The sequence below is a fragment of the Corvus hawaiiensis genome, chromosome 10 (assembly GCF_020740725.1).
Source record: "Corvus hawaiiensis isolate bCorHaw1 chromosome 10, bCorHaw1.pri.cur, whole genome shotgun sequence".
In the NCBI taxonomy this organism is placed as follows: Eukaryota; Metazoa; Chordata; class Aves; order Passeriformes; family Corvidae; genus Corvus; species Corvus hawaiiensis.
In genome coordinates, this window is record NC_063222.1 from 18,818,580 (window position 1) to 18,834,756 (window position 16,177).

The window sequence follows — 16,177 nt, forward strand, 5'->3', positions numbered from 1 at the left end:
TCTGTGCGGATCTGGACACTGCCCTATGCTCTGACGTGATGGATGGGGTCTGTCAGACTCATCTCCACCTGTGCTTCCCTTTTAAGGGACAAATGGGGTTGGGTGGGTGAGGCCTTTCCCCATGGAAATGTGAGAGGAGTCGGGGCCCGCAGACGCGTTAAATCCATGAGATAAAACCGCTGATGCCTGTACTGCCACGGGACACGCTGTGCCCCCAAAGATGCCCCTCTCCCCCCATTGCGGGCGGCCTGTCCGGGCGGGGGAAGCAGCCGCTTCTGTGGGCACGGCGCAAACACGGGCACCGGCGGGGGCACTCGTGGGGAACTCACAGCTCCGGCCCCGCGGCCCCGCTCGCCCAGTGGTGTGGGGTTTGCGCCGTGGGAGGCCGTGAGGAGCCCGCGCGGGCTGTGGCGGAGCCGTGAGGCTCGCGGGGCGTCTGTGAGGGGCCGAGGACGGTACGAGGCCCCCGGCGGCAGGGCTGCCCCGCTCCTGCCTGCCTTTTTCTCCGCCGTCCCGCGCAGGCGATCACAAGGGCACCTCTCCCGGGCGCAGCGCAGAGCCGCCGGAAGAGGCCCTTGGCAGCATTTCCGGGCCGGGCAGCGGCGGCGGCGGCGGCACCGCGGTTGGGCCGGACCGGATCCGACCTGACCCCCCGGACCCTTCGGACCTTTCCGACCCCCCCTCCGAGGGCAGCCGGGTGGCATCATGATCACTTCGGCCGGTGAGGCAGCGGCGCGGGGCGGCGTTGTCAGCCGGGATTTCGCTGAGTCAGGGCCGTGACTGGGCACCGCCGCAGCTCCGCGGAGCCGCCCGTCACGGGGCTCCCCGGCCCCGCTTACCCCCGGACGGCAGAGAGAGGCCGCCCTGGTGCCCAGCGGACCGGCACGACCGGGTCTCGAAGCCCGCTGCCGTGTCCGTCTCCTGGCGCTGTCTCAGGAGGGCTCCGGTGGCTTTGGGGGTCCCCGGGCAGCGGTGCCGGGACCCCGCGGTGTGAGCGGGAGGGTTCAGCTGCGTTTTCGGTGTAAAACCAGAGGGCTCTCGGGAGGCGCAGCAGGGACTTGAGAGGGGGAAGAGGAAGGAGTCTGGAGTTCAGAAACGCAAATGCCTTGCAGAGGAAACGTCAGTCGAAGGAGTGCAGGATAATGAAGCGTATGAGGAATTGGATGTTACGCAGTGTTTGTGCATCTGTGAGGAACTTGATAGTGTAAAAAAGTATGGGAAGTATTTCTAGAAATACTCAGGCCAGAAATTAACATGCAGCTGGTTGTGGCTTGGCGAGAGAAATAGTGCAGAGGGTTACAGTGTCCAGGTAACTTTCTCTTCGTGAACGCTTTGTTTTGTTTAAGTCTTTATTTTGATGGAGGAAAAGTAGGAATTCATTTTAGAGGCATTAAAAAAATGTAAAAAGGGTATGTTGGAGCAAGGTATGCAGGCAGTGTGTAAGAGTGAGATTGCTTCCTCCTCATAGATTAGGTAAATGGAGGAACTTATTTAAAATAATAATAGTAATAGTAATAATAAACAAAGCAAACATTTGGTGTAGAGATACAGAAAACAGCTGGAAGAAGCACAGTGGGATGGCTGCTGAATCTGCCTTCTTTGCCTAAGAGCCAGATTCACATTCCTTCAATTCCTGTTACTGATGGATGTGTGTCTAACCTGTTTTTTAAAAACAATCCCTGATAAGGGAGGTTCTGGGACTTCATTAGGCAAAGGAATAAATGTGTTTCTGTGAGAAAACTTTTCATATCATCAAACCTCATTCTTTGAGGCTTCACTAAAGTTTAGTCTTACTGTTCCTGTTCATATCTGACACAAAGATCAACTTATTCCCTTCCTGCTGGCAGCTGCCCTGAACTCTGCACCTTTCCCAGGTTTCTGTAGACCAGCCAGTTACAAGGCTCTAGCCACCGTTCAGGAGCTGACTGCCAGAGCTCCCTGTTCTTTCTGCCCAGCTCTAAACACACTGGTTTGCTCGTGACTCAAACACAGTGCCCAGCACTGGGCACAGGGTCTGGCCAGTGGGTGCCAAGGAGAGGGAAGGTGCCTCATGGATCTGCCAAGAACTGCTCTCACTTACACGTCTGTGTGAGGTTTGGTTCTCTGCCTCCCACTGCAGCTAAATGATATTATTGATGATATTTCATCTTAACCCTCTGTACTCTTCAGATTCTATATTTGTACATTTTGGTTTGGACCTGCACATGCACCTTTTAGATTTGTCAAGATCTTTTGGAAGCCCCATTCAGCCCTCCATAAGCTTGCTGGCCTTTCCAGTTTCATGTGGTTTTCTCAGATTTAAAGAGGTTGTCAAGCTGTACAACAGATTAAAGATTTAAAGCAGTGAATTGTGTTGGATTTTGATCAGATCATATTCCAACCCTTTCTGTTGCATCTTTGGAGTCTGACAATGAAACAACCTATCCTTGTGCTTCAGATTGAGCTCCTGTGAGCCTCTCAGTCGTGTCAGTTAAACAATATTTCTGTAGCTGTTTATACAAATGTTCTGGGACAGCATCAGGAGTCTTGCTAAATCTGTGAGGTACAACATCTCCTATGCATGAGGCCAGTTTCCTTGGCATGAAAAAATTCTGTTTTCTCTAAGAATGATCATGTTTTATGAAGAATGTGCTTTTTCAGTTATAAATTCTGAACTATTTTACATCATTTAATACAAACTTGAGTCTGATCTTTGAAGTTTTATACTTAAGATTTAAAATCAGCATTCCAGCCACAGCCTTCTTTCCTGTTCTGTTGGATTTGAACTAAATGACAAGCTTACTTTTGATACAGAGAGACCAGAATTAACTATGATTTTGTTTTTCAGCTGGAATTATCTCTCTTCTGGATGAAGAAGAGCCACAGCTCAAGGTAGGCTCTTACATCTGAGAGAAAATAACAGCAAATGCGTTACTTGGAGAGCTTAAAATCAAAAAGGAGCAGATCTCAGTAATTTATGGTTGGACAGCAACAGATGGGCACCAAATTGTGCCTGAAAGCTGAAAGAAAGGGCTTAAATAAATGGTAACAGATTGTAAACTTTCTTGTTTTGAACATGGATCAAACTGGAACTTCAAATGCAAAAATCTCTATTCATGAAAGCTCCCAGCTCTCTGATGATAATGGGGCTTTGTAACTTAAAATTATTCCAGAGACTGCATTTTGAAAATTCAAAGCTGAAGAACATCTCAAGTTTTTAGAATAATTTAATCAATGTAGAACAAAATCACAGTTACAGTTTTCACTTGGGAAAAAATCACAGTAGTAGTATGAGAAGAAAATAGCAACACAGTCTTTCCAGTGCACGGAGGGTGTGAATCCACAGAACACCGACACTCCAAGTGGTGGTGTGTTGATGGTTGCCAATTATTTGAAAGGTGGCCCCTTTTAGGAGGGGAAGGTGCACTTTTTAATATTTGTAATCCCTAGTTGTTTTTCTTGGATACAGACATAGGTAGTGATGGATCCGAATGATCCCTGCTTTTGCTGTGAACTGATTATAAGTGGGCTGATTCCACTCTGGTTTGTTTATCAGCTGAAGTACTGTGGCCATATAAATAGAGTTGGCTGGTGTAGACTGCAGGCTGATTCCATGTGCTACACAGAGGTCGTCACAAAGACTTTGGAATCTCTGTATTTCAGGGAATTTAATCTATCAGACACATCAGCCAGTCATTCATCTCAGAGAGGCCATGGGAAGGAATGCTTGAGTTGTCTTACCTGTTAAGTGAACAGCTCTTTATTTGCAAAGGACTTGCAAAGATTAGTGAATGCTCACAAAGATCTTTTAAAATAGAATTTGCTGTTGAAATGGGTCGGTGTTCATGATATCCATCCTAGAATGTACTTTATTTTTACTGAGGAAAGGTGGTAAATGCATTCTCAATGTAATATAACTTTTTTATTTTTTGGTAGGAGTTTGCTCTTCACAAGTTGAATGCTGTTGTCAATGACTTCTGGGCAGAGATCTCTGAGTCAGTGGACAAAATGTAAGAGAAGACACTTAATGCTGCTTAAAAAGAACGTGACATACGAAGTGGATGTAGTTCTAGTTTCTTGACAATGGCTAGTACAGCATGTAGCTCCATATTTCCTAGAAAGCACTAATGTGTGTGGATGTGGGGTTGGAGCTGTGGTCCCAAAGATGCAAGTTCAGTCAAGCCTGTACTTGTCATGTGGTCTTAAAGAGATCTGAGCACACAGAGCTGATGCTCTTCTCTCTCTCCTCTGCAGTGAAGTTCTCTATGAAGATGAGGGCTTTCGGAGCCGCCAGTTTGCTGCTCTGGTTGCTTCTAAAGTTTTTTACCATCTGGGAGCCTTTGAGGAATCCCTGAACTATGCCCTGGGAGCTGGTGATCTCTTCAATGTCAATGACAACTCAGAATATGTGGAGACGATCATTGGTAAAAAAACTGCTGCTGCGAAAAAGAAGCTCTTGTGTTGTCAAAGCTGCTGTAACTTTAAAATTTTACTTGGTGTAGTTTTTTTCTCTGTATTTTTCTTGGTGTCTTTGTGTTCATTTAAACTGACACTGCAGCAAATTTTACCCAGTTTATTTGTACTTTCTTTCTTACGGTTTGGGATTCTGTGATGGAATTGACTTGGGAGTTCTGGAATTTTTTTCCTGTTCTTAACCCTTATTCTGTAGTGAATTCCTAATAAGAAAATTTCTTTCGTTGTTTATTGTCCTTTCTCTCATTTGTGTGCTGATGTTATTATCAATTTCAGCATGACTTTGAAAATAATTGGCTAGTAAGTGTAGCTACACACCTAACTGAGGGGGACAATTGTGCTTAAGCACCCACAACAGCAAGTCAGCTGTTGACTGCAGGTATAATTTCAATGCCTTTTAAAAATCTCATCTGCTGGATATGATTGACCTGGGCTGGCTTCCAGTCTCCCCAGCTGGTGCTTGCAGTGGAGCTAGGAAGTCTCCTACTGCTGTTTTCTAATTTATTTAACGTGACACTTGAACAGAGATCATATCCTTGGTTTAATTTTTAAAATACCTACTTGATTTCAGCACTAAAACCAGAGTTTATTAGGAGATAATAGAAGTATTTTCCCGTACTCTCTGTATACAACTACACAAATGTGTAATTTCCCATACACTGTACTTGCTGGTAGAACATGTTCATGCACATGCTGGTCTCTTCACCTGTACAAAACTGCAAAAATCTGGGAACTTGACTATTTCCCCCATATTTATTCATTATCTCTTCAGCAAAATGTATCGACCACTATACCAAGCAGTGTGTGGAGAATGCAGAGCTGCCAGAAGGGGAGAAGAAACCTGTGGATGAGAGGCTAGAAGGGATAGTGAACAAAATGTTCCAGCGGTGCTTGGATGACCACAAGTACAAGCAGGCCATTGGCATTGCTCTGGAGACACGCAGGCTGGACATCTTTGAGAAAACCATCCTTGAGTCGGTATGTGCAAGAGACAGGAGGTGCCTGTAGCTAGGCTTTTCCAGGTATGGATCCAGAAGTCAAGTGCAAGATCCATGTTGCTGTGGAACTTGCCCTGTTTTGTATGAACAGAATAAAAGATCCATTTTATTTAAACTCGGGGGTGTTCAGTTCAACATGTTCGTAGAAGGCAGAGCCACTCAGGGCTATCAAGTATAGGAAGATCCCCCCCTACCTTTAGGAAATCTTTGAACTACAAGTTGATGGGAAAATATTCCCAGGAAGCTTGGCTATGTGCCCTCCTCTTAAGGTATTCCCTGTCAGCTACTGGCAGAGATACTATACTGGCATAATGTAAGAACAGCTCTTTTATTTAGTTGTGCCTGTCATCTGCTGTAATTCACTCTGGGAAGGGATCCTTAGGGCTGGGTAAGCGATTTATTAATGGCAAGCAAAAGAAGAAACTCCAGTAGCTGGGTGAGCTGCTCTAATTTTCAGTAAGTGTCTGTGTGCAGTCTTAGCTTGCCCTGACTCTGAGGCAGTGCAGCTTGGCTTTAACATCTTTCACTGAGGGTTTAAGGTAAGTCATGTTACTGGTAGTGGCAGTAAGAGAAGGCCTGTAGTCATTTGCAGCAGCTCAGCAGCTGTGTGCAATCTTGTTATGCTGTAGTATCTCAATCATATGCCCGACACATTGCTTGAATCCTTTAAATTTTACTGCTTTTCAGTTTACATCTTCTACATATGTTTGGATGTCTCCCATTTCTGTGTATGAGTGATAATCATAAGGCATCCATCTTGCTTTTTTTGTGCTCTTTGTTGTCCTAAACATTGCATTTACTAACTTGCCAGTTATAAATCCCCCATTTTGAATTACCTTTCTGAGGTCTAGTAACCAAATCTTTTTCTTAGGCTTGATCTTTTCTTGGTGCATGGTTTGTTGTGCTGACATTTTATGTTAGTGCAGTGAATTTCACTGCATTCAAAACCAATTGTTTGAACAAGAAGGGTGAAGGAGAAATAGGTATTGTACTTTTAAGTTAATATTTTGTATGTTTTAACTTCTGAATTAAATATTGGTCCTGCATGTTTTTTATAGTGTTTTTTTTTCTTTAAACTTCAATACACCTGTATATAAGCTTCTCTGGAAATGGGAAAGGAAACTGTGAAGATTTATATGCACATATTTGCTCTGCTTTTTTAAAATAGAAAAGGGGTAGCTTTATTTTCCTTTCTAAATCCTGCTTGTCAGTCTAAACCCATGTTTGATATCCCTGAATTCTATTTCAGAATGATGTTCCTGGGATGCTGGCCTACAGCTTGAAGCTCTGTATGTCTTTGATGCAGAATAAACAGTTTCGTAATAAAGTCTTGAGAGTTCTAGTTAAAATCTACATGAATCTGGAGAAACCAGACTTCATCAATGTGTGCCAGGTAAACTTTCCAAAGTCATGTTTAAAGATAATAAAGTTACTCTTCTTCAGGTATATTTGGCTTGACATCTACCTGTTCTCTGTCTTTTGTTCAGTTAAATGAAATATCTTTTCCTGGTTGCGTGCTTCCAACATATATCAGAGTGAGATCAGCTTGAAAAAGAGATGTAAATATTGCATATTTGGTCAATTTCTAGAGAAAGAAATGCATTCAAAGGCAGCTTGAGGACACAGACAACTCTGACAGAATATTTTAAGCCTATGTAGGGAGTATCAGATGGTAGGTTCACAGCTTGGAATTTTATTTATTTGTCATAAGAACATTTCCAGTGCTTTGTTTTTTTTTGGTGAGCCATTGTCTAAAAGTGTTTAGACAACCAGTTGTGAAGTTACTCAGATGTTCTCAGGTCTTTGCCAGTCTTGGTATGCCATGGACACGTGACTCAGTATTACGCCTCTTTCATTTCGGCTGAGACATCCCTACAGAATGACTGGTGCTTCTTCAATGTGCTTTCGAAATTTATGTGTTTAGTAGGACAAGTCTTGTTTTTCTATGAAAACTCTTCTGAGTTTTCTATTGTCTTCAATGAAAGAGAAATTTTCTTTCTTTCAAGAGGACGTTCTGTGGAAGCAACAGATGTGAGGGATTTGGAGTGTGGCTTTGGGTAGTGTTGCTTTCTTGTTCTGAAGTATTTAATGTTTTCTCCTGGGGTTTTTTTTCTGTTCTTCCCTTTCTCCTGCTCAGTGCCTGATATTCCTGGATGACCCACAGGCTGTGAGTGACATCCTGGAAAAACTGGTGAAGGATGATAACCTTCTCATGGCCTACCAAATTTGCTTTGACCTGTATGAAAGTGCGAGCCAGCAGTTCCTGTCTTCTGTCATCCAGAATCTCCGCACAGTTGGAACTCCCATTGCCTCTGTGCCTGGATCCACCAACACCGGCACCGTCCCTGGATCAGAGAAAGACAGGTGGGGAGATTGACTTGAGAGGAGGTGGAGTTGTTTGGCTCCAGTCCGGCTCTAATGGAGCCTCCTATTCCATGAATGGATGCTTTTTACAAGCTGTCAAGTTACTCCCTTTATTTAAGACAGAGTAATAGGCAAGACATGCTATTTGCTCAAAATGAAATTGTGTATTACCAAAATCTACTGGTTTTTAAAGGGATTTTCCTTTGCAGTTGAGATAAGCACGGAGCAGATATACTGTGGCTCAGCTAATGAGCAGTAATTCATTAAGCCATGGCATGAGTTGCTTGGGAATGCTGATGGTATGTGGTCTTCGCAGCAACATGCAAAGCTGAGGAGAGAGGGGAGTTCAGGGAAAAAGCTCATTACAGCTATGTGCAAGTTTGGTTTTGCATCACAGCTTGTGGGAAGAGTGAGCTCAGATGATACTGTGGTGTCAACAGACCCTTTGTAGTTGCAGTTCAGAAGAGGTAGTTCAAATCTACTTTGAGTTTTTTAAAACATGTTCAGTGGTCAGTATCGTAGATCTTAACTGCAGAAAACTGCTGTTTAGAAAAATCAAAGTTGGCACTAACCATTCCATCATCTTTATTTCTTCTTTTGGTGACTTACAGGAGAATTGACCAATCTATGCTAAGGCTGCTGCTCAGCTCAGGGGCAGCATGGAAGAAGTTTGTTCTCCATCTGCTCTGTAATCACCGTGGAATACTTACTGATACTTTCACCAGAGCTCTTATAGTCTGTGCACAACCTGCTCCCTGCACTGTCTTTGATAGTGTGTGGTGGAGAATCCCACCTAGATCCAGGCTGGTTAAATATAAGGGTTTATCCAGCTGTGGAGCTGAGTATAAATACTTTTGAATTGGTGACACAGGCATGGCAAACATTTTCCTCTTCCTCTCTTCTTTTCCGGTGAAATTAAGTGAAAGACACAGAAGAATTTATGTCAGCCTGTGTAGCATTAGAACAAGGTGCTAACAACATCTTAATATGTTTCATTTCAATGTCAACACTGCAGTACCCATGCTAATAGCAACAAGCACAAGGCTTCTGGGGGAAGATAAAATTATCCTTGATGCCTTGTTTGTTGACCTTGTTTGCTCATCTGTGTCTGTTCATTCCCTACAAGCATCTTTATTTTTGTTGTCTCTCTAGATGGAATAAGAAAGTAGGATTTCCAGGCCTTTGTCCTCAAGTTCCCTGAAAATTGAGTGGGGGAGGAGTTTTCTGTTTAGCAGTGAGCTCCAGATAGTCAGCCCTTGTTCTATCAAAGTCCTCTTTTCCGGTCATCATCTCCAAATCCCAGGCTACTCCTTCAGGACAATGTTCAGCCATAATTACAGTTCTTGACTAGTTGCAGGTGATGCGTTTTTCATTTTTATTTTATTTCAGTGATGCTATGGAAGCAGAAGAGAAACCAGGAAGCACTTGTGCAGCAGGGAAGTCTGTGGAAATTGTGAGTGCTATTTCCAAAATAGACCTTACTTAGTTTTTCTTATGTGTTCTCTTTGGATCTCTAGGATTGCTAAATGGGTTTGGCTAATAAAGAATGGACTTCCTTTTCTGTCTTGGAGACAGATGATGTCTGAGGGCCAAATATCTGACTTAAAGTCCAGCAGTTCAGATACTGAAAGCTGTGTGAGACTGGGAAATGGTCAGAGTTCAGCAGGAATTACTGAGTTCTGAAATAGGAAACAGAAGGATCTGGCTCGTGTGTTTGCCTTTTGATATTGAAACAATTAACTCATTCCAGAAGAAAAGGCCTGAAATTTAACTGCTGCTGAGAACCTTAGGAAGTGAATTAGCTTGATGTATTTTTTTTGTTCTTCAAAAATCCAACTGTAGTTCTGGTTGGGTAGAACTGATGCTGTTCTGCAGGAGTGGCAGGAGGGGATGCTGATGTAACAGAGTTTCTTTTCCATAAAGCCCTAAAGTTGCCTCGGGCCTGCGTGGTGCTGTGTTGCTGGGCCAGTTGGTTGGAATCTCTTTGTTTAGTTTCTTTCCCCAAGTACTGGAGAAAGTGAGTTCACTTCTAACATGAGCATACAGTTGCATTTCAGCATGTAGAATAGTTAATGCAATTCTGACATTTCCAATGCTGAAGACAAGAAGTGCTACCAGAGAGGAAAGTGAAACCCAAGACAAGTTGTTGGTTTTTTTATTTCTTTTTCCCCATAGTAAATGTTTGCAAACAAAACTTGGGAATCTTTGAAAGATTCTTGAAGATCACTTAAAAATTAATTAAGGGCAAATTGAAGTGTTTTCTTCAAATTATATTTCACAAGGAAAACAAAAGGGGTTGAGTTTCTTGCCCCAGCAAGGAACCTCGACAGTGGTTCTGTGCAGGAAAGGTGTCTTGAATCAGTTTCTGCTGCATTGGCTTTGCTTTTGTACCAAGTACACAAAAACGATCTGTGTGGCCAGAAATGTTCTTTAGCTTAATCTTACACAGTTCAGAATGCTGGCTACAAAGAAATAATTGAGGGAATTAGTTTAAGGGCTGAACTACTCATGCTTGGCTAGTCTGTGAGCTGCTAACAATGTCAGGACAAAGAGCTGCACTGTACTTTTCACCCTGCTCAAAAGGAACTTCAGTTTCCAGAGATCCATTTTCAGCTGTTCCATCATGAGGACGGAGACTTTCTCAAAGAGCTCTGTAAGATGATGTATTAAAGTTTCCTAGTTCTACTAGCTGTTGTTCTAAATAAAGCTTGTAGCTCACAAGAATGATGCTGCAGCTCAGCAGGGTCTTGCAAAGTATTGTAACTTTGTAGCCCTGTCTATGAAACCTTCCATGGAAATACACGTTGAAATTTATAAAAGGGTTTGCCTCTAGCAGGAGACTTACTGTCTCTGTAAGGCCAAACAGCTGCTTGCAGAATGTCAGATGTCATCCACACCCTTTTGCTTTCAATGCAAGAATACATTTCTTTTTGAAGAGTCTCTTCTACCACCTGCACTGCTGTGCACAAAAGGTTTGATTTCTGGGAGGTTTGGGCTTGTGCACCAAGGACAGAAACAATGTCTTTTTAGTCCTAAAACCTGATAGGTTTTGGAATATGGTGATGGAAACATACCAGAGAAGCTTCTCATGAATTGTATTTTAGCAGAGCTGTAGTTGGGTTCTCATGGAATTTTTTTCTCCTTTGCTTGTATGTGAAGAATCCAGAGCCTAAGGACCAGATCTCAAAAATGATTAAAATTTTAAGTGGGGAAATGGCCATTGAGTTACATCTGCAGTTTTTAATACGAAACAACAATACAGACCTCATGATCCTCAAAAACACAAAGGTAAGAGACTTTGTTAAATATAAAACCGTAGTCTTGGATTTATCTGATTCATTCTGTGTTTGTTTTGACCATGTTCTATTGTTTTTAATGATAGGCTGCTATTAGCATGTTGATATTTTAATTGTTTTTTGTCTGATTGGTTATAGAAACTTACGTTTTTCTCACAGTTTTTTTGGGGGGTTTTTTTTGGGTGGGTTTGTTTTTCATCTGTCCAGTAAGATGGGCAAAACTCACCCTCCAGCTCCCTGTCAGATCCATTGCAAATGCTGCTCGTTGGGAAGGGAGGAGTCAGCCAGGACTATAGGTTACAGTATGTTGGTATCTTGATTGAGGTGTTATGTGAGCCCACACCTTCAGCTTGGCTAAGGGAATCCTGGTATGTAGTAAAAGACCAATATTTCCACGTTGGAGACAAAACCAATCAGATACCGTAATGTAGACAGTGCTAGTGAATGGAGTGACTGGTTTTATTTTGGGTGGTGTTACTCAAGGGTGGGTAAATTAAAACTTACAGGTAAACTGGACTCTTAAATGATTACTAGAAACCATAGGAGAAGTTTTTTATATGTGAAGTAAGATGCACATCATCAGTGTTAGTGGGTTCATCTATTTCAGACAACACTTCAAATGTATTGGAAAGTCTTTTCCATCTGCTGGTTGAGTGCTCAGGAGTGATTCTGCAATAGAGTTCTGGGAATGGCCTGGAAACAGCAGCAGCACACGCTGTGCAGTGCTCAGTTCTGGAAAACAGAGAGGGGGGGTTCTCCAGTTAAGTGGCAATTGGAGTAATCACATTTCTGAAAAGAAACTCACAGAAAGGATCATTTTGCATGGGAAAGATGGCTTGAGGATATGTTAGAGTGTATTAACAATCTATTAGCTGATTACAGGGAAATTGCTGGTTAAATTGAGGATCATTACAGTCCATTTTTCTAGTGTACTGGCAAGCATGTTAAGCGACCTTGGGCATATCTTTTGCTGAGTGATGATACTGATTGTTCTTGTTCTTCCAGGATGCAGTGAGGAATTCTGTGTGTCATACAGCAACTGTTATAGCAAACTCCTTTATGCATTGTGGGACAACCAGTGACCAGTTCCTCAGGTAAATCTATGGCAAGGAAGCTCCAAGTCATTTCGAGGTGTTTGAACAACATTGTTGCCCTCCTTTAACTTGATACTTCCAGAGTGGTAGCTGCAGACTTCTAATGCTCTGAGAGAATTGTTTCCTTTTCTCTATCCTCACAAACTGGCTTTGTTTGACTGATAGCTATATGAGCAGCTTGGAGGGTGAAGATCTGGAGTTTCTCTTCTCTTTGTTTACCAGTTAGAGAGTTTCTGAGATGATGTATCTTTTTATGGTAGAGACTGACAGTACTGAATGACTCTTGTAAGGGAAATCCTAGGGCTGACCTTACCAGGATCTTAAGGAAAGCTGCAGAAACTCTTCTAAGTTTCTCCCAGAGTGTTGGTGGGCTGCATATTGAGCAGTTGTTCTCTCTCTTTCACTGAGATCACCCATGTCTAGAAGCTTGACTACAACCAGGCAAAAGTCAGGACTAATGAAGGGGAGAGAAATGTAAAGTGGAAATGTGTTTAGCTGCCTTCCTTTCTGGAGCTGCTTTCTAGTTTGAAGCAGTCTTCAGTGCTCTTAAATCCTACTTGCAGGATGAGGAACAGGCTGTGTGAAAAACTTTGTATAACCTTTCTCTTTTCACCTAGAGACAATTTGGAATGGCTGGCCAGGGCCACTAACTGGGCTAAGTTTACTGCTACTGCCAGCTTGGGTGTTATACACAAGGTAACATTTCATTCATTTGCCTCTGCTCACTGTAAATGCTTGACTTGTGAACTCTGAAAACGTGGAAATGGGAATTCTGAATGGTGCCTGCACTTCAGTGTGCCTGGCACAGCTATAACATATTTTGTGGTTTTGCACTAAAAAGCTGTGCTTATATTATTTTGTCTGACATCCAGTATAATTTATGGTACGTTCTGCTGAGAATCAAAAAGGTGCTAGAATAACATCGCTCAAGGAGAGAGTATTTTTTCTAACTCTTCCTTTGTGAGTTGAACAGATTTTATAACTTCTAGCTATTAAAATTGCAGGTGTTTCTTAAGTGATTTTGGGACATAGCAAAGTTCCCTACTGTAGTACATTTCAGTAAGTGTGAAAGGTGGCCTGTGTGGCACTGAAACACAGATTTTTTTGGAGAAAGTAATTGCTATAACACATTTAAATATTATTTTGCTGTTTTTTCACCTTTCCCTTCCCACTGTCTTCCCTTCCTGCTGGACACTGGACATCCAGGGCCATGAGAAAGAAGCATTACAGCTAATGGCAACTTACCTGCCCAAGGACACCTCTCCAGGGTCAGCCTACCAGGAGGGAGGAGGTCTCTACGCTTTGGGTCTCATCCATGCCAACCATGGCGGGGACATCATTGACTACTTACTGAACCAGCTGAAGAATGCCAGTAATGATGTGTGTACTGGGCTCAGCAATGAGCCTTTGTTTTGCTGGGGATATACAGGAGGATGCTGGCTGGTTTAGAAGTGGGGGGTAGAGATAATTAAGGTCATGGCAGCAGTGTGATACTTAGACCTCCTCTGGGCCTTAAAGATTGATTAAAGGTTGGTTTTAATAACCTGTTGCTCAAGGTTTAGGTAAGGTTTTTAGGAAATTCTTACATGCTTGACAGTGACTGTAGCGTCATCATATTTACTACTTGTTATATCTACTTTGTTTTGCTAGTGGACCTGCAGTATTCAGGCACTGTTATTGTTTACAGCTTAATTGTCAAGGAAATAAGCCACAAAATGTTTCTGCTGACCTGTAGTTTTAATGCATCTTGCACAATAAGAAGTGTTTTTACTTCACCACCTAGTGTTTGTAGACCTCTATGAAAAATACGGTTTTAAGTTGGGAATAGATCATTGTCCCAGCGTGTTCCCTCTTTCTCCTTGTGGAAACTCAGATTACTTTTATTTAAAATTCTGTGAACAGATCCCACTTACCTTACTGCAAATGTATCCGTTGTTAGAGCAAAAGAGGTTATAGACTGTTTTTAAGTGGGTACTGATTTACCTTTTTATTTAAAAGCTGTTACTAGCCACCAGTTTTTACACATGGCACAGATTTATGGTTTTACATAAATCATTCAGTGGGCAAAAAGATCTTGAAGTTACTAGAAAGTTTTCTGTGCTATGTGTAAAGCTTCTGTTACTTATTGGTTATGGGCTTTTGAACTGTTTCTCTTCTATTTTCTGCCTTTTTCATTGGACCTGTGGTATTTCTAACAGATCAGGAGATCATTTTGGGTTGGTTTGGGGCTAAAAGTCTGCAGATTTATATTGATGGAAAGATGTCTACTTCACCTGAAGCCATACTGTTCCCTGTTGTATGATGACTGAGCTTGCATATGCTTCTCTAGATTGTGCGGCATGGTGGCAGCCTGGGCTTGGGGCTGGCTGCCATGGGGACGGCACGTCAAGATGTGTACGATCTGCTGAAAACAAATCTATACCAGGATGATGCAGTGACAGGTAAATGCTCTGCTTTCAAAGCAAATAACTATCTGAGGCCTTATCAGGCACCTGGAGGTTTTTGTTGTGGTTTTTTTCCCCAGGTTTTCTGTTAGCAGCATAGATTGTTTCTAGCTGTGTTTTATTTACTGAGCTTCTCCTGATCATTATGGTTCTTTAGTTGTGTCAGTAATGTTCAGAGGTCCTGTCATGACTGGCACTGTACCAAGTTTTGATAAGACTAGGTCTTTAAACAACCCCTTATTTTGCTCTGTTCTTTTCTTTGTCATGTGCTTTTTATTTAGTGTGGCTGATCTCCAGAGCCATGTGCTTTTTTGAGCTGAGAGATAGGCTTGGAGAAGCTTGTGGGAGCCACTGCTGCATTGGTAGGAGCTCGTAGGAAAATGATGTCAGCAGCTCTTGGCCCAAGGAAGTGATAATTGAACTTGGTAGAGAAAAGCACTAAATTGTGGTTACAAGCACATTTGGCCGTGAATAATGGAGTTGCTGGGCATGGTGACGTCCAGAAGTGATCTATTGGCCTACATCTGGCATGATTCTCTAGATACAATATTTACTACTTTTGGGAACAGAGTTGAGTTGACTTTTTTGCTTGTCTGTGCTTTTCAGGTGAGGCAGCTGGCTTGGCACTGGGGTTGGTTATGTTGGGATCTAAAAATGCCCAGGCTATTGAGGACATGGTTGGCTACGCACAGGAAACCCAGCATGAAAAGATCCTGCGAGGCCTTGCAGTTGGAATTGCTCTGGTCATGTATGGGAGGATGGAGGAGGCAGATGCTCTCATTGAGAGTCTCTGCAGAGATAAGGTAAACTGAGCTGTGACTTAATCCCTGACTCTTGTGTTACGTGGCTGACCTTTCTGTCTGTCTTTGGATCTCCAGCTATGGTGGGTTGGCTGTTTTGAACCAGAGAAGTTCTTACATAGCTCTGAAGTGGGACTGTTTCACAAATAGGAATCAAAAATGCAAGAACAGCAGTGCTTAGTTGTGTATTTCTTTAGCCTTACACTTGGTCTTCGTAGTCATGTGAGCAGCAACAGGGACTAGAACAGAGCATAGTGTTTAAAAACAGATGAGGCTTGCTGTAGGTGGATCATCTCTAGGCTCTAGTCGTGGTCACAGCAGATAGCAAGTAAGAAGCAGAATGACACCTCTGCCCTATATCTTTGGCAGCCTGCAGCATAGCAACGGTGTCCCCCTGAAATTGGTAATGACAACCCTGCTTTGGTGGTTGTCCTGTTACTTGTCCCAAATAAACGATTAAGCAGTGAGGCTGACCTGTGACCTGTTTGCAGATTCAAGACACAAGTGTGGAACAAATTTAAAGCTAGAATTACTGAATCACTGTTTGGATGGATGTTAAATATTGATGATTTCTCTTCCAGGATCCTATTCTCCGTCGTTCTGGCATGTACACTGTGGCTATGGCATACTGTGGCTCAGGGAACAACAAGGCTATCAGGCGCCTACTGCATGTGGCTGTGAGTACTGTGGCCTTAGGAGCACATAGAAATTTGTGGTGAGGAAGCAAGC

General features: G+C 42.8%; 1 protein-coding gene across 1 annotated transcript in view; it reads left to right on the forward strand.

Moving 5' to 3' along the window:
- The first annotated feature begins 584 nt into the window (after window positions 1-584).
- PSMD1 (proteasome 26S subunit, non-ATPase 1) overlaps window positions 585-16,177 on the forward strand; it is a 64,314-nt gene continuing 48,721 nt past the window's right edge. The window contains exons 1-15 of the mRNA XM_048314130.1: window positions 585-721; window positions 2,828-2,871; window positions 3,916-3,989; window positions 4,234-4,403; window positions 5,225-5,430; window positions 6,700-6,843; window positions 7,588-7,814; window positions 9,204-9,267; window positions 10,974-11,102; window positions 12,116-12,204; window positions 12,822-12,900; window positions 13,411-13,584; window positions 14,534-14,645; window positions 15,255-15,451; window positions 16,030-16,125. Of these exons, the coding sequence (XP_048170087.1) occupies window positions 706-721; window positions 2,828-2,871; window positions 3,916-3,989; window positions 4,234-4,403; window positions 5,225-5,430; window positions 6,700-6,843; window positions 7,588-7,814; window positions 9,204-9,267; window positions 10,974-11,102; window positions 12,116-12,204; window positions 12,822-12,900; window positions 13,411-13,584; window positions 14,534-14,645; window positions 15,255-15,451; window positions 16,030-16,125 (1,821 nt within the window). The 5' untranslated portion in view covers window positions 585-705. The remainder of the gene's footprint in view (window positions 722-2,827; window positions 2,872-3,915; window positions 3,990-4,233; window positions 4,404-5,224; window positions 5,431-6,699; window positions 6,844-7,587; window positions 7,815-9,203; window positions 9,268-10,973; window positions 11,103-12,115; window positions 12,205-12,821; window positions 12,901-13,410; window positions 13,585-14,533; window positions 14,646-15,254; window positions 15,452-16,029; window positions 16,126-16,177) is intronic.